We start from the raw sequence: 27632 nt of genomic DNA on the forward strand, positions 1-27632 counted from the left end.
GATGGAGGACTAACTTCCTACGCCCATCAGGAGTGTGAGAGAGCAAGGGTGGACAAAGGATGGAAGAGATGAGAGCGAGGGTGTTCTGTCAGAGCTAGCACACGCGCACAGAAGCACTCAACTTTTCTTTTTTATTTTTTTGTTCCTGAAAACTCAGCAGTCCTGGCGGTTAATTCGGCCAAGCGAGCCAGACTGCTTCCCTGCGGTTGCCCCCGCCATCTGGGCTGGACTGAAAACACCGATGATATCACCAGAGAGCGGCGTGCGTCTTGAGTCACAGTCGTCGATATCAGCGATCGTCTTTCCAAAACAAAACGCCCCCTGCGGAACCTGGACGTCTGTCAATTCTCAAAATCAGACGGAGTTTATTTTCAGGACAGAAGTGTTTCTTGTCCAAGAACAAATCAACAAAGGATTAAGAAATGTGACTGAAAAATAACCCTGAAGCATATTCCGAGCTTGTTCTATGGCACCACGGGGATTTAGCCACCTTTTCAGCTGAAATGAAAAAGCGTGAGTCACAGCGTGCTGAGGGTAAAGGTTATCTGAAAACAACACAGTGAAGGATAATCCTGACCTCAAAGGATGCTAAACGTGCTGCCCATGTCAACGTGCTGTCATTAGAGAGGCAGACGTGAAAACATCCACACAGAACCGCTTCTTAGCTCCTCATTTTTCTCCTTTAAAATTCAACTAAATGAGAAACATTGCACAATGTGATTTAATGAGGCGGTTCAATGAGTCTAAACCAGAAATCCACAGAGTTTTTGGACATGCCAAGCAATTCAAATGCATTAAAGTTGCAGTAGAGCAGGGTTGGGTCCTTGAGGGCCGGTGTCCTGCAACTTTTATATAAAACCCAATTCCAGATCAACAAATATAAGCGGCAAGATAATAAGACAGTAGAGCAGCAGCTTAGGTTCTTCTGTTAGTGAAGCTAGCTAGCTGTTTGTGCCAGCATGAGTTAATACATTGAAGTTTAAATATGCTTTTGTTTCTCCAGGTTTGTTCTGTTGTTCTTGATTGTTTATTGCAAATAAGGTAGAGACGATTCTTCTTGTATTAGCCATTTTTGGAGGGCTAACCCTAAAAAAGTGAATGTGAATCATTTTGATTATATTTCAGTGCTAAATGCTTTTGTTCTTTATTTAGGCTTAAAACACAGCACACCTGTACACAGAACAAGGATCTCGGTTTTATTCCTCTATCCAACAAGTGGAGCAAAGGCGTCAACAGATCCATTTTAAACCGTTTAGCTTGATGCTGCTAGCTTAGCCAAATGATGAATCCAAGCCGTTGACAATGCCTTCCAGTACAAAATAATCCTTATGAAACAAAGACAAGTGAAGCAACCAATTAGACAAACAGAAGATTCATACCTCCACCAGCTTGACAATGTTGACATGGTCTAGTTTTTTAAGAATGGCAATCTCTTGGTAAACTCTTTCCAAGGGTCCTAAGACTTTAGGCTGCTCTCCTTGGGCTGCCTTGGGTCCTCTTGGGGGAGGGCGACCTGCAGAGCACCACACACTCCAGATTACACTTTATCGTCAAACATTTACAGTCTACAAATCCTTAAAGCTACAGTATGTAACTTTCATTTTTTTAAAAACAGTTTTTTACCCATTTGTGAAAACTGACACCATGTCTTAGATAATCTGTGAAAAGATTAATCTTCTCCACCTGAGCGACTACTGCTGTCTGATCAAAAACAACCAATCAGAGCCCGGAGAGTCTTACCGCTGTCAATCAACCTCTTGTACTCGCTGCTAATGTGCTAATGCTGGAAGAACAACTTACAATTACAGAGAAGTTGTCATTAGTGGTCTTGCTAACTAACCTAGCGTTCACAAGGCTAGTTAGTTGCTAGTTAGCAATGGGAGAAGGTAGACAAGCAAAATTTTTTCACATTATCTGTCTCACACCTTATTGCCACAACATAGTGACAGTTTAAACAAATATCTAAAAGAATATTTTTTTTTAATAAAAGTCAACACACTGCAGATTTAAATGGTACTAACTCACGTGGAAAACCACACTGCTTCATTAACCTCTTCTTGGACAACACCTTCATGGCCTAGGACAGAAAGAAGTCTCATCAAACAGCATGACCACATATCCAGGAATACGTCATAAGCTCAACAAAAACAGAAAAGACAGATGTATAAAAAGCAGCAAAGAGGGGGGGAAAAAAAGAGACATTTTTAATTAGATGAAAATGCATAACAAAATCTTTAACTACCGCGTGTTAAAGATGTGTTCTGCTGGTGTTCTGCTGGTGTTCTACTGCGGATTTCAGCCGAGTTGCAGCACAAACCAACATCAAAGTGCAGAACATAAAAATTTTAGGGGATATATCTGCTACTCTCCTTTGCAACAGGCCAGAGCAGTCTACAGCCCCTGAATCTTTAATACAAAAACAGCATTTACTGGCTTCCAAAGAGAGCCGTGTGTGAGCTTTTCCCCTAAGAACATACACAAAAATAAATAAAACAGCTGAAAAAGAGAAATGCAATTATTGAAAATCTTTAAGAAAACGTAGAGAAAGAAAAACAACACTGGCACATCCGTCAGCACATGCTGACTTGGTGGTTTTATTGTCAGCTCATTGGAAAGGTGGAACATGTTCCGTTTCGATAACACAAAGCGATCTGCTGAAGGGTCGCTCAGCGGCCTCTGCGGTCGTCATGGCTATGACTGTGCAGAAAGCAGCTTCGCCTCTACATGGTTTCCATGGCGCGCCGCCTGCGTTCCTCGTGAACATCCTCTTAAAAATAAAACATCGTCCGTCTCAATTCCTGAATCAATCTGTCTGCACTGGGAGGAGAGGCTCATCATCGCCAAGATGAGACAGAATAAACAAAGTTTTCCAACAAAAATGCAAAAACATGATTAAATGTAATCTTTCTTGATATCAACCACAGGCTATGGAGGTAATACGAGAGGATTTTGGCTTTGATCAAAGCCTGGAAGCAAGTCGAATATGCATGAAGGGTCCAGCGTGATTATCCTGTTACTGCCTCATTAAGCAGAAGATGTCCCCATCAATCACATGTGTAGACTAGATTAGACTAGGCTAGACAAATGAGATATAGAGAAATGAAAGAAGCAATCTTTACGGAGCTAAACAGAACTCTTGGGGGTTATAAGATGTGTGTCTTAATAAAGGCAGAAACTACAGAAGCCCTTTGCTAACAAGACACACAGCTTATTTACTCAGTCAAAATGGAAGCATTCAGTCACTTAGACAGTGCAACTTCTTCGTAAAGATAATTTATAACCTCACTTGGATGTTGTTTGTAACACCAGGAGTGAACTGTAGACAGCTCTAGTGAATAGAAGCAGCTGAAAAACTCACTTTTCAACTAACTTCAGCTTTTACTGGCCAGAAGAAGAAGAGCATCAGAATAATAATGACCCAAAGTGACCAGTGATGGCAAATTTACCGTCTCATCATGGATGTTATGTTTTACAGATACAAAGCCAGCTTTTTCTTGTAAAGGCGTGGCATGGTGTTGTGCGACTCAACGGTACAAATGATAATCAGAACCACTGGCGGGTGGATTGTCCCCCTCACATCATCGGCTAACGGCAGAAACCTGAACGCCACGGCTGTTAATTGCTGAGATCTGACGATATTCGCAAGTTGTTCACAGACCCAGAGATCTGTTGGGGTTTTTTCGTCCTGTGAGAAAAAACACTCGCTTTGTTTCAGCAGAACAAATTGCCGTTTCTCACAGGGACCTCCTAAGCATTTCATAGATTTCTCACGATATCTTATAACTAAATGCCATCAGGAATATAAGAATAAACTTCCATCCTGCTGAATTGGCAACATTTTCCAACACATCCAGTTTTGACCCGTTCTGTTGTCGAGTTTGACAGCCCTTCATCTCAAAGCTCCTTCTCTCAACTAAAATGCTCTATTTGTGCCATCAATTCCCACAGTTGGCTGCTGTTATGCTGCTTAAGAAAAGGGAATGATGAAATTAATGGAAAGAGACTTTTTTTATTTGTAAGTGAGATTCCTAGTTTTCACTTTTTTCCCCCCCTCGACCTTCTTTTGGAAACAAAGCAATCCTCAGGAAACGAGTTAAGACTAGTGTGCCTCATTATTTTCTTGTCTTAGAGTACAGTTTCTGAAGGCCACAATGTAAGACTCGTGGTCAAGTTTATACTATATTGTGCATGTTTTTGATCATGCCTGGAAGAAAACGCTGATGTACAGGACCAAAAGAGATTTACATATTAGTTGCACTAATGTGAAAATCTGGAAAAGCAGACAGACTGAAATATCTCACTAGTTGTGCCTGCTTTTGCAGTTGTTGTTTTGTTTTTTTTTTCCACCCACATATGGAAAATTTCTAAAGTCCCTGTAAAATCCAGCTCTCCGCACGACGAGTTGCTGCACGTCTGAGCAGCTCTGTCGTATCGTAATCACAATCGGGAGTCAAAGTTTGTAGAATAAAGATCTTTTAATGCCCTTTGGTTCAGAGCTCACGCATGCCTTTACATAACCTCTCGGCCGCCAACATTTCTTGTGTGTTTATAAGCTTGAATTTTCATACTGGAAACCAATCAGCAGTGAGCTTCCACTGGCTGCGGTTCAAAAGTACTTCTTAAATCCATCCAGAGTTGGCAGCTTAAGACGACGTGACTCACCGAGAGGCTTTCATTGTTGCTGCTGCACAGGACAGCTTAGCTATGTTAAGGCATCAAACGGCTTACATCTGCAGATCGCTTTGCTTTCCAAAGGGAACACATTACCTTGATGGAAATGCTGAAAAATGACCTTGCACTGCTGCCTCATATGCATCTTTTTTGTTTGTGTTATTTTTTTGTTGACCGACCTCAGAGCAGCAGGTGTACAAAGCAAAAGCAGCAGAGATATTTGAAGAAAAAATAATAATAATACAGTACAAAAGTTTGGACACACCTTCTAATTGAGTTCAATTAGAACTCAATTAGTTCTAATTGAACTAATTTGGACACAATTAGAAGATGTGTCCAAACTTTTGGTCTGTAAATGCCGCCAGCTTTTATTTTAGGTTCAATACAAGGGATGTTATACAGCCAAGGGAAATAAAACTCAATGCTAGGCAACAGGATAAAAAACAAAATAAAACACAATCAATTCCAGCGGTCTCCTGTCAACAACTAAAGGTGAAGGTTCAATGACGACCACAAAGCAACCGGTCCGTCTACGAAGCCTTTCTGAGACACAAAACCAGACTTACATAATGTTTGTCGTCATCTTCGTTGTAGGCGAGCTTGACCACGCCATAGGAGCCCTACAAAACAACAACAAAAAAAACTCATTAACTACGGGCCTATACAAAGGAGACATGCAGCGATCGTTCCTAGAGCTCCACATTTCATTTAAAACCCACGAGAGAGACTGCTGACATTTCTAAAGCATCACTTCAGAGCAGACGGTAGCACCGTACCGACAGAATGTTTACAAGGCAGCGCGGCTCATATTCAGAAACCACATTTTTATTCTTTGGCAGCTCAGAATAAGCTCGTCCCACACAGACGAACACGCCTACACACACACACACACACACACAAAAGAAACATGTCCTTTTCTGACACGTTTCCTTCTCAAGAAACATGTCAGCAGGTTTTTTTAGCAGGTTTAATGTTTTTGAAATTTGCTACAAATTATTTGCTACAAATTATTTGGAAAGTAATTGACCTTCTGACAGATATTTCCATCAAAAACACCAAAACAGATTTATAGACGCTTCGAGCATCTAAAAAAAAACCTCTTGCATTGGTGAGGTCCTGCTTTTATTCGGCGTGATTATGAAGCGTGCTGAAAGCAAATTACGTAAATGTCCCTGAAAAAGAAAATGCACAATTTATGTTTGTTAGAAATTACTTAGAGGATTCAATGCAAGCAGTGAGACACTAATAAAATAAATGTTGTGCTTTAATAAATGTAATTTTATTTCAGCGTTAAAACTTATGCAGCTTCAATCAGCAGACAATACGTCTCCACTAAAAACAAAACATCACACAACCCAATGCAACATCTTCATGAGGTTGTTAAGCAGTCAAAGACTCTCCAATAACGTTTTGAAGAATAATAGAAGTTAAAACCACATTTAATTTCCCTTTGAGATTATTAAATATTTTTTGAATCGAAATGAACTGAAAAGGACAAAATAAAAAGAACTTGCAAGTTTATATCACTAAAGCACAGACCTAAAAGCCAGTACAAAATTTTTAAGTACTGAGAAATGCATTCTGTCTGCATCTGAATTTCTCATGAAGTATGAAATATAAGAATGAAATGTGTTCTTGTTGTGGCCACTTCGACAAAAACCCTTTTCTTTGTACTTTGTGCGACAGGCGTCGATTTTACATGAAGCATCTCAAAGACTGTCAGATGTAAACAAAACTTACATTTTTACAAACAATAAAGTTAGTGTTATGAATCAAAGGCAACTCTAAACTGGTGTGTTTCCCAGGAAGAAAAAAAAAAGATAAATAAAATCTGCACATTCACTCTCTTAGGCAGCGATTTTATTGTACGAAATGATTGTATATTGAAACTGTTGGTTTTTAGCAGCTTTTAAAGAACAGTCTTTGTGCCGCTTCTTTTTTTTTTTTTTGGAAGAGGAAAAAAAAAACAACAACCTCACCTTTCCAATCTCACTCTTCAGCTTATACTGGTTCAGCTGGATACAATCCTGGAAGGAGGACAAAGGATGGAGAGTTAATTATTAGTGTTATCATCCACTGCAGTTATTATTTGCAGCATCTCAACCAAAGGAAAAAATAATATACATATTCATTGGTACAGAGAAAAAAAACAAAAACACACACACATTCTCTCTGGGTGAGTGTGTCTCCATGTGCCCTGCAAGTCATTTACTTCTGAGTCGCAGGAAACGATGCAGTCTGTAGTTTCTGTTTACTGTCTGCAAATCCATTAGAGTGCTACTGCTTAAATGGCTGATTTGGAGCTCCATAGCAACCGCTGCTCCAGCACGCAGTCAGCCAGGGCCGCGGCAGACCACAGCGGGACACAAGGGGAGGAGGAAGAGGGAGGAAGAAGAGGAGGCAAGAGGAAAGGTGAGGTGAGGTGGTGGGGGGGGCAGAGGATATTTTGTCAAGAGGCTAGTGCTGAGAGTGCAGGACTGCACAGTAATGAGCAGAAAGTGAGCAGGGGATTTCTGACTGAAGAAGGAAGAGGAGGAACTGTAGAGAGACGGAGCTGGAAGCAGCTCTCTGGTTTCAGCCGGGGGCCGAGCCTGGAGCGTTATTTACAGGATGAAGGATGGAAGGTGAGCGCAGAACTCAAAATACTCATGATTTGGACGTGGAGCCAGCAGGCAGCGTAGCTCGTCTCGCAAAAATGTCAAATTTAGACGGATTGCTAATCTGGATATTACCTTCTAATGCAATTCTGCTCAACTCAAATTTCACTTCACAGCACAATTATGGGTTTTCTCCCATTCACTTGGATTCCTCTGGTAGAATTTCAACTGGGCCGATCAGCGAACAGAAGACGTTGTAGACAATAACGCAGTTTTAGAAATGTAGTGTGATTGTAGTTTTAGCGGTGGCAGCAGAGGACGTGAACCAAGCTGGCCGTTTTTGGCCACGTTTCCAAATATTGAGCTAACATTAACAGCTGTTCGGCTCAAGACTTCTCTGCTCGCAGAATGTGGCACCGAACAAACAGAAATAATGACGCCAACCGTGAACATCCATGTAAATATTCAGAACCAAAAAAAAAAAACATTTAAGGACTTTCAACGATGGTGTCTTTTCATGGCTGTTTTCAAAAACTTTCCAGGGCCTTTAATTGTTTACTTTTTTTTTTTTTTTTCAAATTCACAAGTTTTCTAGAATTTAAAGGACTCATGATACTCTGTATGTAGTTTGCTATGACTGTATGGCTGCGAATAGCACAGGAGTGAAAACAGAATAAATAATGTGGTGCTTTGATTGGTTGAGGAGAGAGAGATGAACAAGCTGAGGATAGAAAATGTAGGAGAAAAAGGTGGAGGGGGGTTGTAGACATGGTGCTTCACTTAATACTCAGACAAAACATTCAGAAAGCCTTAAGTACATTTGACACATTAAAACTCTTCTCACACAAAAATCCAACTCTAGTGCTGGAATGCGACACTGGGGATTTTTTCCATCTTTTGCTTTAATGTCAGAAAATCTCTTTACTTTAACACTGAAGCCCAACATGACTCACGACTTCGCAAGAGCTTTTCACATTTTGTCGCGTTTAAACAGCAATCCTCCATGTGTTTCATGTTATCCGCCAACACTAATTAATGCTTACTAGTGAATAGAAAGAAGAACAATATGTTGTTTTAACACTGTTTAAATATTAAAAGGACTCACTTTTTAGCCCACCTCTATTCGTATGATTTATTTCAGAGACTCAGGTGGAGAAAAACAGCAATTAAAAGGGTTTATTGACATGAATGAATTAAAGTTCTTTGGCGCTCGGACCCTGTGACAGACTGGCGACCTGTCCAGGGTGCACCCTGCCTCTCGCCCGGACCGTAGCTGGAGATGGGAACCAGCAACCCTCCCGACCCCTCTAAGGAACAAGGGTGAACAGAAAATGGATGGATGGCGCTCGGACCCCGGCGGAAGACATTGTGTTGTGAAATGCAATAAGCTTGAATGAGCATTTCTGACGCCGACTAGGAATGTCTTCCTGTACACTGGTGATGGAGGTCGGAGAAAGATGGAGGCCCAGAGAGCCTCCATCTTCGGACCTCCATCCCTCCAAGGGGCGGAGGTGGAGAGTTACATGGATGGAGGTGTTCATAAGCAGGAGCCTGATCAGTGATAGGTGAAGACAGGGCATTGGACGATGCTGATAGGCTGACGGCAGATGACGCAGCGATTGGACGATGCAGGTGATTCTGGAGATTCTTCCAGTTTGAATTTACGCCAAGGCTTCATTTGTTTTGTTTTGTTTTATTTAAATCAAACTCACTGAGAGTTTGAGATATTTTTCTACATCTGGGGAATAAACTGCTACAAATATTCATCCTTTCAGAACATAACCTAAAAAAATACAAACAACCCCTTTAAGACCTTCTGGGTCAAAACGTTGCAGAGCCATTTTTTGTTCAGCAGTTCTACTACAAAGTCTTCACTCTAAGGTTCTGGCCTGCTTCTCTGATTAATGATCATTATAATGCTCATTTTAGTCAACATAATTTTTTAGGAACATTTCTCTGTTAATTTCTTAAGCTACAAAAAAAAAAATCAATTAGTAGCCAGATTAAGTAGTTTTAACCTGCTATCAACACAGCGCCTACTCCATGTTGCTCTGATTAAATGTTCGAGAACATGTTTTATGGATTAACGATGTGCCCGATTGTGCTAATGTGCAGACTTTCTGCAGCCGGTTGTAACAGCTCTGCTGTTGGAGCTTCAGAAAATACGACAAAAAGATGAATCTGTGTTTGACGTTTAAATCTAGTGAGAGTAAAACCAATTCTTCCTCGGTCAGAATGAAACAAAAACTGAAGCACCGTCACATCTGGAGCGGGAAGCAGATTATATCTCCGTTTAAATCAACGCTTGCTGTGCAAACGCAGCAACCTCGCCTTCTATCGCCTTGTGTATGGATGGTGCTATACTGTAAAAAAATAAAATAAAATCTGTTTGTTTAGTAAACAGTGGATTAGTCATATTAGTGAATCTACAGCTGGATTTCTTCTTTTGTTGTGACAATGTGACTTACGTGGCTCAGGCCTCTTAATTTGTTTCCGGTCTGTCTTGTGCTCCCACAGCCATAACCACGTTCGGTACATTACAGTCTATCGGTTCCCGCAGCCCTGGATTAATCTCCTATTTCCTCTGGATTATCTTAATCCCAACTTTAATCCACTGAATAGCAAAGTTATTGTGTTTGAATTTGAACCCAGTTCCCTTTGTGGCATTGAAATGATGTGAAGACCGTGTTTACAAAGCTGGTTAAAAAAAAAATTAAAAAATCAGCAGTGGGGTAAGAGATGTTGGCGTCTTTCCTCAGATGGCGTTATGTGGGATTATCTAAAGATTTCTTCTGTTTTTAAGAAGAGCTGAGACACAAGCAAATCATTGAGACCTTCTCTTACAACAATAAATAAAAACATTAAGCACCTTTCTAAAACTATTAAGCTGACCACGTATTTCCCTCAGGTTCCAAGAAAAAAATAATAAAAAATGGCGTAATCGCTGTTTGCGCAGACAGGATGTGTTGTCGCCTTCCTCTGTAAAGTGTCATTTTTGCAAAGCCAGTGAGAAAACTAAAACATAACACGGTCCTTCATAAAGTCTTACAGGAGGACGGGAACGGACACGATGACAGCTCTGCTCAGCTGTGGCAGCAGTCTGTTAAATTCAGAGGGCTTCTACATCCTGGCAGATCTTATGCATTTTTAATGCTCATTCCGAATTGAAAAATGCAAAGGGATGATGGATATGCAGGAGACTCCTAGTGCCAGATGATACCCCTTCTACATTACACGTGTTCCAATAAAACCAGCTACTACTCTTCATATGCTACACATGATATATCCTGCTGCCAAACTCTTGAATAAACAGCTTTTAACAAATACACTTGTTTTTGGTTTCTAACCAGACGTTAGCTTAACGGCTTGTTGATGCTAATGTAGATAATTAGCAAAACAACGGTTTTCTGGTTCCTTTTTTTTTTTTTTCCAAACCAGAAATGTAAAAATTACTAGAAGAAATGATGTAACTGCCTACTTGGTGCAATCCCACTATCACATAGTCTGAATCATCTGCTTTTTATTGATTTGTCGCCTCTATTCTTTGTCCTGAGTCTGGCCTAGTACACAGATCTGGGACTACAAGTACATATTAAAGCATTTTGAACTTGCATAAACGCAAAAATGTATTACTTAATTTCACTAAAACAAAAATGTCCAAACCAGAGAGTGGGGAAAAGATTTTTGTGTATCTTTACTTAGTAAGCGTCTGGTTTCTATTGTAATCAGAGTTCACTTGGAATAAGTGTAACTTTGAAGCTGTTTGTACGATTGAATTTATTTGTAAATGACTTGAAACAATATTTTTGGGGGGGAATTGGCACAAAGTGAACAAACTTCATCCTGGTCACTGTGTACAGCAATTAGCCAGCCAGAGCAGACAGAGCAACACTCCTCGTTCCACTTCAAGGTTGGACAAATACTCAGGTTAGACGGTTATCAAGTTTGCTTTTCACTGAAGGTTCCAATTTGACGTCAAAGAAAGAAAACTGAAACACAACAAACTGATCGTCCCTCTAAGGATCAGCGAAGGTTTGTTTTTGACAGACTGCTGCTTTCTTGTTGCGCTGCAGTCAGCCGCCCACGTCAGCTGGCACCAATGACCGTTCTGGTTCTGGGGAGCAGGGAGGCGAGATCACATATAGGAGCTCATCTATCAGGCAGTTATACAGGAAAGCTGTGAGCTGGTTTCAGGGGTTAGATGTATCCATTTCATTAAAAGAAGTGTTGAAACGCCAATAACTGTCCGCTGTAATTAACATGCATTCAGAGCTATTTAACTCAAAAAAAAAGAAAAACTAAAAGAAAAACTCAGTAAGCAGCTGTATAACAGCTCGAGTGCACTCACAATGTGTCAAGTAGCTGTGGCTGTTTGGACCGTGCACATCCTGCTCCGTTATGAACGCAACACTGGGTTTGTCATTTCACTTTGTTGAAACGGTAAAAAGCAGCTGAGAGGGAAGGACTCAAGTCAAGTTCTGGTTCTGAATGTTAAAGGGGCAGTATTATATATTTGCATCACATTCACACAGTGCCATTTTATAGCACAATCAAGTAACACTTAGCTTCAGTTGTATATAACAACATATACGGTATATTAAAGGAAAATTTGACTAATGTAATGTTTCAGTTGTTGATTTTCTGTTTTTAAGATGGAAAACACTTTGAACTACCTTGTTGCTGAAATGTACCACACAAACAGAATTTGATTTGGTTTAATTTTTGATTCGCAATTGAACGCCTTAAAATTGGGCCTCTGTCTCTTTAAGAAGCCCCTGCTCTTTCTGACACGCCGCCTTCAGGAAGTCATCACAACTTTGTTCCTCTATTAAAACTTTAACAGCATTCTTAGCATTTCAGTGAGAAGTAGTGTTTTATATAATGAGATCAGCAAACGCACCGTTCCACCAGTTGTTTGCTATCTGCTGCTGCCACTAGTTTGAAGGAGCTGAGTGGAGGTGGGCTGCTCAGCTTGGTCGAAAGCCGGTGCGTTTTCCACAGCTGGATGGTTGCCACGGGAGATTAAAGGATTCCTCAAGCATCCATAAAAGAGTCAAAGCAACACTCAAGGTTTGTTTTGGACTAACATTGTAACACGGTGCGATGCTCGAAAAGGTGAATTTTACACAACACTGCCCCTTTAAGTAAAACCAAAAAAAAAAGAGAAACCTCGTGTCTGAGGTTTCTATTCAGATAAACAGAAAAGTAAAAGCCTCACCTGAGAGTCTGATATGGACACCCGTTTCGACTCCACCGTGGGCCTGCGAGCCCCTCGAGGGGAGATGTGTGTGTAACCTCCCTCTGACCCCGCCGACAGATAGGTGCCTCTCTCCTGAAGGGATAGCTTCCTGCCGGACAGGTGAGGTCGCAGCACCTGGACCCTCTTGCCTTGAATGTCCTCCTGCTGAGCCTTTCCGTTCTTCACGCCGTTGGCGGATGAGCCTTCGGGGTCTTTCGTCGTCATGGCAGCCATGATGTCGGTGAGACTGCTCGTCTGTTTGGAGGAGTTGGGGTCCAGCCTCTCGCAGCCCGGGTCGCTGCTCATCGCCATGGCGTCCAGAGGGGTGTGATCGAGTACCAAGGAGCACCCAGCAGCATCAATGGGACCTGGGCCAGCCTGCGGTCCTCAGCTGAACTGGAATCAAACAGGAAATGAAATGTGGTAAGAGTTTGAGCTGGGTGATAAGTGATTCAACTGATAAATCAAATTTTTCATTTTAAATGTTGGAAAATCTGGAGGATTTTTTTGAATACAAATGCAAGCCATAGTTTAGGGTGATGTTGGTACGCCCAAGGCCGCCATCTTTGTTTGATAAGCTTATTTTACAACTTTTATTTATTTGGACTTTGAATTCAGGTCAACGCTACGACGGAACATTAGGGGCAGGCTACAACTTTATTTATTTATTTCAAGAATAAAGTCATAATGTTACAAAAATGTTTTCATAATATTGCAAAACATATTTTTTGTACATTGACTCTAGTGTCATTATTTCAACACTAAAGTCCAAATCATGACAATAATGCAAAAGATTAAAGTTGTAAATTTATGAAAACTAAAAAATGTCAAATGAGGAATGACGTTTTACAAGTTTTACAGAAAAGAAAATACTAAATCTTCTAGGACATCAACATCATACAATGGTGTATTAGGGCCATTGTAGGTTTAAAAAAACAAAACAGGAGTAATACACTTTTCACAAGGATTTTGAAAGTCAAAAATTTGTTAGAAAAGACTCCAAAATTTTGAGATTAATAGAAATTATTGCGAAAAAAAAAAACTTGGAAATTGCATGAATCGCACAGACCGAGCTGCTTGTGTCAGATCATGATAACTCTATCCAAGCTTTCTGCTTCTGGTAAAATTATATCTGTATTCTGTGAATATTATAACTATATTCTTGTGCTTGAAGAAAAATTCTCATATCATGGTCTTAATGATAGGAATAAAAGCCACTTTTTAAAAATATTTTCTTTCATTTGTCATTTTTTTTAGTTGGCAGTAAAAGCGAGAGAAAAAAATATGATTCTATAAAATATGCTGTTTGTATATGAATAAGTGCAAGAGATCTGCACCTGCAGGAGTGACTCAAAGCTCAAAAACAAGTTTGTATATATTTACAATATTACCGATTCATTTAAAACGCTCTTCTAAAATGCCTCGGTGCCCGTTGGTACCAAACTGTTCACACAACTAAAGCTCAACAAGTAAAGCCGATCGAAGCACCAACGCAAACCAGAGGCTGGAGTTTAATTAAGCGGTCTGATGCAAATAGGAAATGTCATCGTCTTGTGTATGTGGGTGGCCTGGTGGGTCAAGTCCCTTACTGTAGACATGTGCTCATTAATTCAAACAAATGTCAGAAATAATAAAAAGCAACCCCTTTCATTGAAAAGTTAATTAAATGTTATGCCTTCGGTCATGACCCACTGTAACCCTGTCAAATACACAATGCCAGTCTGACATGAAGCTCAAATTTGGCTGAATAACCAAAAATTTGTTAAGTGAGTTCTAGCCAGTCATACATAAAGAAAAGGACGTCAGATGTAGAAAAAAAAGTAGTAAAACTCTCTCCAACATCTGCTTCAGGTTTTAGAGAACAGAAGTCTCCGTTACGTAGGCAAGTTTCTAGAAAAGAAATCCAAAAGTGAGACAAGGAGGCTGAATGCAAGGTCACCTTGGAGGTGTTCAGGAAGTGGGCCATGTTGCAGCTTGCTATTCCTGAAGTGTGTCAGAAAGGTACAGTCACACACAGCAGTGATGTGCTCCTGGATCTCAAGGTGGATTGCAGTTCTTCATCCACCTGACTGTCTTTTCTACACACACTGGCGATATGAACTTAAAAGTTTTATCACAATATTATGTTGTTACACTATTGTGATGACAATAAGAGTGACAAGAACTATTATATACTTATTTTTTAGGTAATTACATGACTGTGAATGCATGACATGGTAGTAACAACCTCACAAACACTCGTGTTCCTTGGAAAACATTCTCATTTGTAAAGTGCTTCACAAAAAGAAGTATGATTTGTATCACTACGTTGCATTTAATAATATTTTCAAATTTAGTTGATATTTATAAATACTCTCATGGAACAGTTTAGAAAATAGTACAAAATTTGACAAAATGAACAGGTTTTTTTTTTAAATATGAAATTTATCATGAAGGCGATAAATTAATTTTTTTTATCATGACATGAAATAGATCCCGATAAAGGACAAGTGATACTAACTGAACATTTTATTAGGTATATATAAACTGATATTTACACAAATACTCACTAAAACTTGATAAAAGGTTGGAAAATGTTATCAAAAATATAAATAAATTGATTAAAGCGTTGTTCCATCAGGACTTATGCTGCTTGGTGTTGTTTAGAATTGCTTGATAGTGGGGGAAAAAGAACATTGTGATATTTTTATAAACTACCTTATTTCGCCTTATGATCTTGCAACAACACTGTCGGATCCAAACTTTAAAACCAAGCCATAATCAGCTCCTTCCACCATTAGTTCTGCAAACGGTGCGCTGCTGTGCGACGCGTTTAATTTGTAGTATGAACAACTACGCAGAGAAAGTCCGATAACAGCAACGAGGAAAAGCAAAACAAAACAGTGCTTCATTTTCCCCCGTTGCCAGAAGACAGCAACACATTCAGAATGTCGAAACGGAAAGAAAAACTGCTTTGAGCCAAAAGGTCTGGCCTTCACCAACAGTCCCTGTCGCTTCACCTCTGAAGTCTACGGGCTTTCTGCAGATAAAACAAACCCTTGAACCATCCGCCATCACAGCAGGAAGCGCCACATGGTGGGAAGTAAAACCATTTAATGACACCAGCGATGTAACGTGACAGCGACTCTGTTGGCTCATGTGACAAAATGGCCGCTCTCATCCATTACTCAGACAAGTTTAATGACTTGAAAGGGATGTCGTGTGGAGAAGTGCTCGTCAGGGCCACGATCGCCCTGCGGCACACGCGCACATCAATGTCCACCCGATTCGGTTTCCGAATGGCTGTTATTTCAATGATATACGCTGCAAGAGCAGGAAGAGTCCTTTTAACCACCTGCAGCGAGGGGGAAGTGCATTGTCTTGAGTTCTGACTCACTTGAACGACAACAAAGAGGAACTGTCATATTTTGCTAATTCTCATCCCAACTGGTGATAATGCGTCTCCTGAAACGGGCTCGCTCTCTCTCTGCTGTGGCTCCACTCAGCGAGCGGCATGTGGGAGCGATATCCTGGAGGCGGTGGGAGGCGGACAAGTCCTGCTCTGGTCATTAATTTTAGCTGCGCTGAGACTTTCTATTGGTTTACACAAGCGCATTAAGCTGGGTTTTTATTTTTTGTTCCATTAGGACTAATATTTCATCTCACATGGGACCTTTTTATATTTGCAGCATCAATCCATCTTGTCAATAATTGTTTTTCAGTTGAAATGGACCGGCTGTGATGTTTGCTCTGTCCCAACGCTTCACAGATGCTCGTAAAAAGTATGAGTTTGGTCGTGTACTGCAGTGACTTTCTAGATTTAATAATAATAAAATAAATAAATTTTTTAAAAAAACTGAGGAAGCAACTTCCGTTTGTTTATTTTGTTTTAATATGAGGTGATTAAACTCAACCTTTTGCATCAATTCAATGCCAGTCCCCAAAGCTTATGGCACTGGAGTTGAACCAACAACTTTTGTTGGTTTACAGAGCATATTCACCTCAAGCTTTGTATTCTTTCTTCTAGGGCTCTTGAAAATGTTCCTATTGGCATACAGCATGTAGCAAACACCAGAGACAATTAGAGTAACAGGGATGAATGGCCTGTAGCCACGAGGAGAGATAAATTGATTTGGTTTCCATTTGTGAGCCACTTTTACCCCTAACCTGCTTTCAATCATTTTTTGGCTCTGTGCTGACATCAAATCCAGCCATCCTGGTCCAAATTATGGTTTGAAATGCTTAACTGGAGCAAATAAATCAGCTGTGTGAAATAGAAAGTACACCCTCCTTCTATCCTAAGCTTTTTTACTCATCAGAAAAAACAGCCAGTCCTTACGGGGTTCAAGAATTAGTTAAATAGAACCTCAAGATAATTATCCTTTTATGTCCTAAATTTTAAATGTCTGCTTGGATATTTTTGCTTATTTTAATTGTAAGCAGTTCTTTAAATGTCCTGTTAGTAAATCTATTTCCCCATTTATCCAAAACAACTGGAACTTTCGATATCTAGCAAGTTATTTTCAGAATTTATTGTCTATTAAAAGAGCGCCCCTCAGAATTATTTCACCCCCTGGGATGAATTTACCATAATAACCCGTAATAATATTGGCTGGAAAGCGCAATGTCTCCTCTTTCAGAAACTGCTGGAATTTTTCAGATGGTGCAAACTGTGGAGGAATTACAGTTTAGTACTCAAAGGTTTAAATAAAGATTGAAAAATCTGCTTGTGTAAAACTAAGTACACCCCACGATTCACGGGGACACCTGGCTTGAATAAATGAGGAACACTTGATGACACACAGATGAGGAAATGTCCCCATTTCAACTACAGCAGAGACAGCAGAGCATCGACTCTCAAGGGCTGAAAATTGGATTCACTGCTGCAAAGCCACCTTTCACAACAATTTCATTTTTACTTTTTACGCTGCGCCACATTATTTCAGTCACGTTTAAAATATCATTTTTGAAATTATTTAGATTTTATTATGTTCTAAAATTCTGTAATGGATTGGTGACCAACCCAGCCTCTTGCCCAATGACAACACCAAATGTCCATACATAAGCAGGTCTAGACAATGAATGAATGAATGAATGGACGGATGTCCAACAACTAAAATAAGTGTAAGGGTAAAGAAATGTCTGGGCATTAGTTGAATTTTTCCTCAATGAATAAAGTAGTGCCAGCAGTCATAACCAACATCAGGATTGACAGATTATACAACAAAATAGCCACTGAAAACGTCAATGTTCAGTTCAGTTCAGTTGCCATTTGTCGCTTGGCACAAAAGGGCAGAACGGCCAGCCAGACCTGCAGGCAATATTTATGTTATGTGATGCTTTGATTGTCAGACAACCCCATATTTATTATTGCAAAGGTAAAAACAACCAAATTCTACCTTTGTTCAGGTTGGAGCTCGATTGACCTGATGTTAGTGAGCATTCCCTGAGTTTGAGAAAGGCTCTTTCAGCTCTCTACCAGTTTCTATGTTCAGTTCGCTGGTGTATTCTTGTGAGCAGGGTAATGATGTTCCACTAAAGTGAATCAGTCCATCTGGAAAAAGAGCTTTATAAGTTGTTTTGCTGCTGAACTGTTTTCTTTCACATATAATTTCCAATAGCAACTAGGACAACAGCGGACATAACTAATCATTAAATGACACCAGGGCAGTCAGATAAATATAGTGAAATTTGCTTCCAACAGGTTTTACAACTGAAGAGTTTACTATGCAATAAAGTGAGTCAGGTGACTTAAAGCTACAAAGTCTCTTTTAAAGACGGTGGCACTGAAAATATGTTTCTCTATGCTTCAGAGGACTCTACATCCCAGTGAGAATCATGAATTCATTCGCACTCAAAGTCCAGTAAACTGCAGTCAAGCAAGAGAAATTAAATGCAAAACATTCTCCCTTAAAATTGAAAGTGCCCTCTGAATCGCTGAACTTTGATCGGGTTTTGGGGCTTTAGAGATTGAGCTAAGCGATAAACATTTACAGTCCCTCCCATTCGAAGATGCTTGCGCACATCAGGGAGCCTGATTGCTGTACATGTTACTCCCTGGTGCCCCGTTTGCACTGGTTTCAATATTTATGCCTGGAAAGTCACTGTATCGGACTTTAACAATACACAAACCCTGCTACATGTAGCACTCACAGAACAAAAGCAAAAGGGGTTAAAAAGATTATCAGAAAATGAACCGCAGCAATAACAAGACATTTAATTAAGGAGCAATAACATCAGACTAAGTTTAGTTTGAATATTTGCCAACTTACCAAACCACAGCACACTTGTAAATCCACAAGTTACTGACAGAAACATCACAAACCCACAAGTACAACGCATCGTTTTCATTGACTCTATGACTACAGACGTTTACTGCTCAGCATCCAGTATTCCTAGAGTTAGCTGAATGATAGAGGTATTCATGCAGTTACATCAAAGCATAATCAGGGAATAAGCTTTCATTGAAGTCAACACACTGCTGCTGCAGGCTATTGCAGACTACCGACACACTGGTTCCTTGCAAAGACTTTCATACCACTTTTTGTCATACTGTCATATTCCAATCACAAAGCTCAGTCTATTTTGAGAGAAAAACACAAAGTAAGACATGATTCTAAAGTGGAAAGTAACAAGTACAAAAGGCAGTAATACAAGATTTTTTAAAAAATATCTTGCAAGTAAAAATAGTTCATGCTCAGTTCATGGGTCTCATCTAACTAGAGCACCCTCTAGTGGTCCTTTCCCACCAACACTTGCTAGGTGCGGGTGTACTCTGTTCTAAGGGACTTCCGCTATTAACGATTACATGGAACCAGCCCCAGTTTTAGAACCTTTTTCACTGTGGTTACAAGCGTGTCGAGACAGCACTGGTTGAAAGCAAGATGTCACAAGACTGTCAGTCATTGGCTATCGGGTGGAATCAACGGTTGGGTCACAAGATTGACTCCTTTAAACCTTTTCTCCATGGCCAGAGTCGACTCCATTCACACATCCTGAGCGGTTCTGAACGTTTTTTGTAATCACCTCAGGGGTAAGACAGACCAAGTTGTGTGCAACACGCAAGCGATTTGATTGGCAGCAGACTGCTTTCTTTGACTGGCACTTGGATTTTGGAGAAACTGGAAGCAAAATGGGGTACGCCCACAAAATGACATCATGGGAGCGTGGACCACAGCTTTTGCGGGCTCACAACTTCTAAAACAGACTGCCAATGGAGACACCCAACTTGACTAGAACCAGGAAGGAACCTTACAATCATCCAACCCACCATTTGTAAAAGCTCACAACAGGGATTGATTCTTACAGACTAAGCAGAATGTTCAACATAGCTTCCATGTCGTCAATGTTGCATTGTTTTCACGCCGCGCACAGATCACACCGTACTATTTTTCAGACTCTGGGATCGCCCACTTCTTGACGACATTCAGCTCCAGCCATCAAACGTTGTCTTTTGCTTGTTGTTATGCAGAAACTGGCTCCTAGAATAAAGAGTTTTCCCTGCCTGAAGCTACGACCTCCGCGTTCCCTCAGGTTGACGGGGTCCTGTCACATTTCATCTCGCTCAAGTGAAGGATAGGTCACATTAAGTATTCATGAGGAAAACAAAGTGCTAGAATACAAGGAGCAGAAGAGCCAGTGGGAACGTTCACTTGCTGCTCTTGATGGATGATGCAGCAAGACTAAAATGAGAATTTGCATAGCTCCTCTGCATTTACACACACTTACAGCTAAACATATCCCCTCCCACACACACACACACACACACATTTGTACTAATTCTTAATTTTTCTGGGATTTCAAAAGGATTACCCAAGACATTCACACAAGGACGAGGTTTTCCCAGTGTTTCTCCTGGTTGGTTGCAATTATGCTACATCACTGTTGACTGGGTGAGCCTCATCCATATGGAGCAGCAGTGTGCAGCAGCTTAAGTCAAAGAACCCATAATCCATCACACTCTGAGCAACAGGCTCTTTTGCTCTCTCTTTTATCATCTGTGGAATGTGATTGTTTATTTAGTGTCAAAGCCAGTTTATTTTTAGTGGCAACAACAGAAGCAAAATGACACGTCAGGATCCAGAACGGCTCACCAGAACAGAAGCCCAGACGATACAAGAGCACAGCAATCACTCACGGCAAAGTTCTTCTGGACTCTTTTTGGAGCAGTGATGGTGGAACAGAGAGAGACATGGTGGGAAGGACTCAGAGTGGTTTACAGTCGAAACCAGAAGTTTACATACAGGGAGAAAAAACTTTTTTCACCGTGTCTAAAAATAAAAAATAAAAAATTCAGACCAAACATTACTTGCTATGTTTGGTCTGATCACTAGGTCTGTTAAATTACCAAAATATTTTTATTTGTCAAATGCCACAATAAAATAAAACAAAATTACATATAGAACGACTACTTTCACTTTAAACACTGGGGGAAAGTCCAGATGATGATGACATTACTTTCAATGCTTCTGCTATGTTAACAGCCATCATACAAAGCTTGATAGAGGAATGTTGCGTTAGCAGAGCATTAAAAAGAGCAGGAGCTTCTTAAAGAGACAGAGGTCCAATTTCAAGGCATTAAACTGCAAAGTCAAATTTCTTTTAAGTCATATTGATATATACAGCATTTTGTAAAAGTTACTTCGTTCCGAATAAAATGATATCATGACACTGGAAAACATAATATTGCCCCTTTAATTAAATGCACTTGTGTTGTAGAGTGCTTTGAGATTGCATAAAATAAATAAAAAATTATACTGCTAGGAGACAAGAGAGAAATTGCATATCATTTAATGAAGCCTTGGGGGTGATTCAGTCTTGATGACAGCGATGCTGAGTCAGTACTACTTAAAAATAAAAATAAAAACAAGACAATTTCTATTGAGTTAACCTGTCACATACTAATCCCCTGAACACTTTAATTCAATCAGCAGGATTAGCTGCTAACACTATGAAACACAGCTGGATCTGTGAACCTGTCCAACACAAGGTTTGCGCATCCAATCCAACTGATGCGTTGGACAAAAGCAGCCATTGCTGCTCCCCAGGCGAGACAATGCGCACCAAGTCCATGAGCTGTAACCAATCTGACTGAAGGGGAAATAGTCTGGGACAACAATCCCAACCAAATCCAGGGCCACCCTCTCTGAGCCTGGCTGCCTCAGGCGATAATAAGCCCGGGATTACACAGGATGTACGAGTGCAAACTGGCAAGTTGGATGAGCCAATTATTGCTCCTCTGCTAGCGCCGACAATGAGCCTGCAGTGTCCGGCATGGCTGACCTCCCTTTAGTCTAAGAAATGTCTTCTGACCCGCTTCCTTTCCGACACAGAGGGATCTCTGCTCTCGCTCGATTTTTACCCGTGGTATGCCTTGGTTGTGGAGTCGGCCATCTATTTTTAGAACCACCTAGTGCTGGTGTGTGTGTGTGTGTGTGGGGGGGGGGGGGGGGGATTTTTTAATATTGGCCTGCATTTTTTTTTTTTTTATTCAGGGAAACATAATATTTTTCATCTTTATTTGACCATTAAAATTCTCCCCGAGAAGCCCGAGACACCCGAATGTAAATACCTTGGATGCTCTGCTGTGAACCTGCAGAGGATTAATCTGCTGCTGTGGAAAATGAGAAGCCATTTATCTCTCCCCTTGGGAGTAATACTCCAAATCCTTCAGAGAGGAAGAACATCCAATTGATCTCTATGCCTTCTCATCACTTACACAAACCTGCAGGCTACTAGGAAAGTCCTGATGCACGGCGGCTGCTGCTGCTGCTGGCTGAATGTTTCTGCTGTCTAACTGACTGATAAAGTGCCTGGGGAGCCATGACTGGGTAGCCAGCCAACCGATTCAGTTCTCGCTATCTTTTAATCCAGGAAGGAAAAAAAAACAAAAAAACAACCTCAGCACCACCATAACAGAGTCGGTATGCATACAAGGTAAAATTTGTAGACCAGTTTTAAAGGTGTAGAAAGGCTGGCATAGAAATAATAGTGATATATGTTAATGATAAATATTTTATTCTGAAATGATCAGAAGTGCTGCGGTGACTAAACCTGTACATTATTCTGAAAGACATTTCCTCTTTCCTTAGTCTGTTTTATATAGGGCTGAAACGACTAATCGGATTAATCGATTATTGAAATAATCGTCAACTAATTTAGTAATCTGTTAACTGTTTGCTGAAAGAACAACACATTCAGATTAGTTATTAAGCCAGACTGTACAAAAAAAAATACACATTTTGCTTTTAAGATGAAAAATATCTTTTGTCTGTAAAAACCCGGAACTTCTCTAGTCCCCGTTTAAGCTTCACCTAATTCAAATTATACATTTAGAAATATATATATATTATACACCATTTGCTATCCAATTATTAAATTAGTCAATAAAAAAAAATTGGTTTGGTCTGAAAAGTAAAATCAGGCCAATATTAACAACAACCGATATCGTATATCGATATCTGTTCGAATTTTTAATATCGCTGCATCCCTAAAACCTTCAATTCCTCCTCCTCTTGTAAGTAGATTAAAGTTGAAGTTAATTTAACCATAAAAACAAATTGTATATAACAGGCATTCATAAAGCTTGATAAAGTTTTGTGGCTCTAGAGAAATTTTATTTAAAATTTTATTCAAGAGGGCAATTTTTAATGCCATTTGAGCCTTTTCTTCAGCTGGAGCCCATGTTGTAAGGCAGACTATCATTCAACAATAACTACTGTGAGATCTTAATATCACAGACTCCCATTGCAGCACACCCATTTGCAGCTTCTGACTATAAACAATGTTTTAATTAACCTAATTAGCAGCGTGATTGATGTGGCTTTTTGATCTACTGATTTGATTTGGTTCCAGTTGTTCTACAGAAGTAATTATTGCCACTTCTTGACAACTAAAAACGAGCTGCGTCCTCAACTTCTCAGTAAATCCCAAACTTATCAGTCTTTCTTGCAGAATTTAAGATAACAAGGCAAATGGCTTCAATCCTTATCTCTGTAAAACAGGTTCCCAAATGCAACTCTGGCGGTTTTAAAAACCTGAAGACACTCTTGGGGGAAAAAAACAACTAATTGGATATGTGGTGGGGCTCTTTGTTTGAGGAAAAGGTCGCAGACAAAGGAGTAGTGAGGCATCGCTGTGGGCCGACTGCTGGTATCAGAGAGAGGAATGTTTAGCCCACTGGTCCTTTGATGACTCATCTAAATAATGGCAATCTCTAAAGAAACCTGTGCTTGTTTTTCCCCTGACCTTGTGCTTCCACTGCTGCCGCATGAAGCAGAAAGGTTTGAGTCAACTTCCACATGCTCATTAAATTCAGAAGAAATTGTTGATGTTTTTTTGAGTTTATCCTGAAGCAGAGTAAGCAGCTCCAGAAAGCGCTCCAATGAGTTACGTCTTGCGCGCCAACGTTGAGCCCACAAGCAGCAAAATGAGTCAGGAACAGATCAGATGTCTTTGAAAGGTTTCTTTGTGAAGGGAAAAAGCCCAGAGAAGAGACAGGAGAATGGATTTATGCCGGTAGGTGATTCCCACATTCCAAGCCCGCTGTGCATGATATGGTGACCGGCTGGTTAATGAAGCAATGAAACCTTCAATCTGCTTCGCCATGTAGAGACCAAGCACCCAGTGCATGAACAACACTTTGGGTGTTACTGTCTCTCATCACTCCCAGATGGGACCATCTCTTTGCAGAGAAACAAGCTCAGGACTCCCATTAGTTATTATCGTGCGATAAAATTTTCACAAAAGTAAAATGTTTGTTTTTCTGCCGCATCTGTATCTTATTTTGAAGGTATATGTAAACGTTACCATAGCGACCAGAGTCAGAGAGCGTTAGGGCAGAGGTCGAGACGAGATGAGAGGAGTGAAGCTCGTCTGTTTCACACGGCACGATTCAAGGATTGTCGGACAATTTTCCAAACCTCTGTGACCACAGAGCCGATAAAAGTACAACAGGTTCAGTCGGTTCGTGTGTCCAGTCACACGGCAGGAGCAACGCAACACACACGAACCGATTCCAGAAGAAAACCCAGTAAAACCCCCAACATACCATACGTGAATTTAGAATAAACAAACACGGATGACGACGTAGAAGCAGTAGTGATAGTTTGTGGACTAATTTTAAGCGATAAAATCGTAACAAAAAGAAAAAGGCGTTTGATAAAAGACGGTCTTACGTCACCGCGCTTTTTGATTGGCTACTTGTCACGTTCAACAGGCAGCGTTTTGCTCCCAGTCAAGGGAAACCCCACAGGCTGCGATAATCGGGCCAAGACAATGTTGAACATGCCCGATTTTATATTGGGCATATTCAACACACCACCACGTAACACACCGCACACTGCAGGACGTTGTAAAATTGTGGTAAAGGGAAAATCGTGGCAAAAAACCACAAACAAAACAAAAAGGCTTTAGCGGGAACACCAACATGCAGAAGCATTATCTGACGGTTCCTCCCCCTGCCCCCTCTCAGTATTTCCAGTAGAGTCATTCTGGTTATTTTCTCTCTGAAGGATGAAGGCCAGCTTTTTAATCCAGAAATGTGGGGAACGTAAGCAGATTGAGCTGTAAGGCCTTTTCTTCATTTTACGGAGATGTTAAACACCACACTAAAAAAAAATAAAAAAAATAAAAAAACTCTTACTCCCTGCCTCTGTAAAAGCCACAAAGAGAAACGCTGAGGCCAAGGTTGGTCAAGCTCCAGAATTGGAACGGATCTAAAGAATGCCTCACTCCTCCGAAAAAGGTTTCCGTCTGAAAAGGAGAGCACTAGTGTCGGCAGGTTCCCGGTCATATTCAGCTTCCCACTCCTTCAACGATTCAATAGAAAAAGACCAGCAAGCTCATCCACACTGAAGGGGATTTATATGGAACTACTGCAATGACGCCGCTGCAGAAACGGCACAGCGGGCCATGCAGAGAGAAGCTGAAGAGGGAGCAGAGGGTGTTGAGCGCTAAGATCCTTCCTCTCAGCTGGCGAAACCCATTGTGAAAAAAAAAACAACAAAAATCTGTCATCAGAGCAATGAGGGCTGAATTCTTGCCCAGCAACAATTTATCTATTAAGTAATGGCAGGCAATAAGGGGCCACATACAGCTCTAGTTTACGGAGGCAGAGATTTTCTACACATTAGTATTTACTGCTGACAGCCAGACTGCTGCCTTATTTACTGGACTGTATACAGTACAGGGCAAAAGTTTACATACCCTCATTATTCTGGTCCTTCAGTCTTAGGATTTTTAATAAGCCCTTTTTCTCAGGGTGGAACAGTTATACAGCCACCACCTTTAATGAATAAAAAAAAAAACACACACACACACACAAATTGGGTGTATAAGTTTGAATTTCTTGCTAGTTTTTTGAATTTTCAATCTGATCTCTTTAAAACTCGATCAAATGTCCCTCAGTCTGCTCTGGGTTCATTCACACCAGTCCTGCTTAGTTTGCTTCAATCAAACTCGTTCTTTTGACTAAAACGTCTGGTTTGTTTGGGGGAAAAAACTCTGACGCAGGCCAGAAAAGCAAACTCTGGTCTATCTAAAAACCTAACTTTGGTTCAATTGAAGTGAACTCTGGTTTGAATTAATGGCAGTTTGACTTAATATGTGAATGCCAAGTGAACCAGATACTACACCAAAAGCAGGAAGCGGACTATAGTGCAGGGCAAAAACAACCAAAACAAGTGCGCAAGCCGGAGAAATGACTCATGATCTTTTGCTAAAGACAAAGAAAAAATCTTAAAACTGCAAAAAATCTGACGCTACTCCATTTTTGCCTACATTTAGTGAAGAAATTTGCACTGTGCTTTCAGAGGTTTTTATGTTGTGTCCTTCATTAGTTCTTGGTGCAGCGCCACCACAGGCGAGGAGGGGGAGCAAGTTATTCGAAGAATTTGGCTCATTTGACACAGTGCAGCAGGGCAAATGAACACACTGAAAACGGAACAAATGTTGCAATTTCGGTCCCCAACAGAACACCGTCAGGTGTGAAAGCAGTTTTTATTCCAAAAGCAGTTTGGTTGTGTGTTTGCAATCACTGCGACACTCAACAGTCTCCAAGTTTTAACCAGAGTTCAAATTCAGGATTTTGTAGATTGTCCTCCTTCGTCACTTCACCTACTTTGAGCAACGCATCGGCACCACCAAAAGCATTTTGTCACAGAGTTTGCTGAGTAATTCCACTCCAGATAAAAAAAATAAAAAATTACAAATGTTTCATTTAAAGGTCAATATTATTTATTAATATTACACCGACAACGATGAGGAATGCGTGAAAACGTTTCGCTGACACCGCAAGTTCAAACCTAAACATGATGGTACAGGAAGAAAAAGGAGCAGCATAATTACTACTACTTACCCCAAAGGAAAAAAAGTGTGTGAATGAATTTTTAATCAGTTCTCTAAGCGATCAACGATTTTACTTTAATTTATAAACAACAACCCGGATGTGGAGGATTATAAATACTCACCCTGATGGGACAACAAGAGCCATAAATCTAAGAGGAAAAAAAAGAAAAATCAATTTATTTAAGCCAATAAAATTATGTAGAACTGACAGGTTCATGTAGCAACCAAAAAGAAAAACCCTCCACAATGTGCAGTACTGCAGAATTTGAATAAATAAACCAATTCCAAGAAGAGATGACTGCAGCTGCAAAAAGGTTCTGTTTATCTTCAGATAAACAGAACAACATATTGTGTTGTTGCGAGTCAATGCTGGTCTATTTCTGCAAAAAAAAAAAATAAAAATAAAAAATCCAACTTTCTTTGTGCAGATTTGTGAATAATCATTTTTGCTTCCTCTATCTAAAAAAAAAAAAAAAAAAGTAAAGAGTGTCCCAAGGTCAAAGAAAGTTAAAAGCACTCTCCTCGAACGTTTGTGTGCAGGCTTAAATATGCAAATCATCCTCCTTTTTGGAAGAACATGAAATCCTGTTTAGGTGTGGAACGATTGTGTAAAAGTGGAGAGAAGGCAGAGTCTGAGGGGTCCAATATCCCCCAAGAGGGGAGAAAAACTGTGACAGGTAGCGAACAGAGGAGAAGCTTCTGTCGGAGGAGACGGTTCGGACAGCACACATTGGTTGGTTCTGCTGTTATCCAACAACAGCAGATGTCTGCAAATATCCGACTGAACAGCATCTGGAGCT

At 40.4% G+C, this 27632-nt stretch overlaps 1 protein-coding gene across 5 annotated transcripts in view; it reads right to left on the reverse strand.

Moving 5' to 3' along the window:
* Window positions 1-27632, reverse strand: part of camkk1a (calcium/calmodulin-dependent protein kinase kinase 1, alpha a) — a 58771-nt gene that overhangs the window by 24324 nt on the left and 6815 nt on the right. For all 5 annotated transcript variants that reach the window (XR_006372999.1, XR_006373000.1, XR_006373002.1 and 2 more), the window contains exons 2-6: window positions 12487-12903; window positions 6651-6698; window positions 5238-5291; window positions 2026-2077; window positions 1380-1513 (exon numbers count right to left, since the gene is read on the reverse strand). Coding sequence is in view for 2 of the 5 variants with exons in the window: in XM_044141428.1 (XP_043997363.1) it covers window positions 1380-1513; window positions 2026-2077; window positions 5238-5291; window positions 6651-6698; window positions 12487-12819 (621 nt within the window). In the remaining 3 variants the exon portion in view is untranslated. The remainder of the gene's footprint in view (window positions 1-1379; window positions 1514-2025; window positions 2078-5237; window positions 5292-6650; window positions 6699-12486; window positions 12904-27632) is intronic.

This window comes from Gambusia affinis, linkage group LG15 (assembly GCF_019740435.1).
Source record: "Gambusia affinis linkage group LG15, SWU_Gaff_1.0, whole genome shotgun sequence".
Taxonomy (NCBI): domain Eukaryota; kingdom Metazoa; phylum Chordata; class Actinopteri; order Cyprinodontiformes; family Poeciliidae; genus Gambusia; species Gambusia affinis.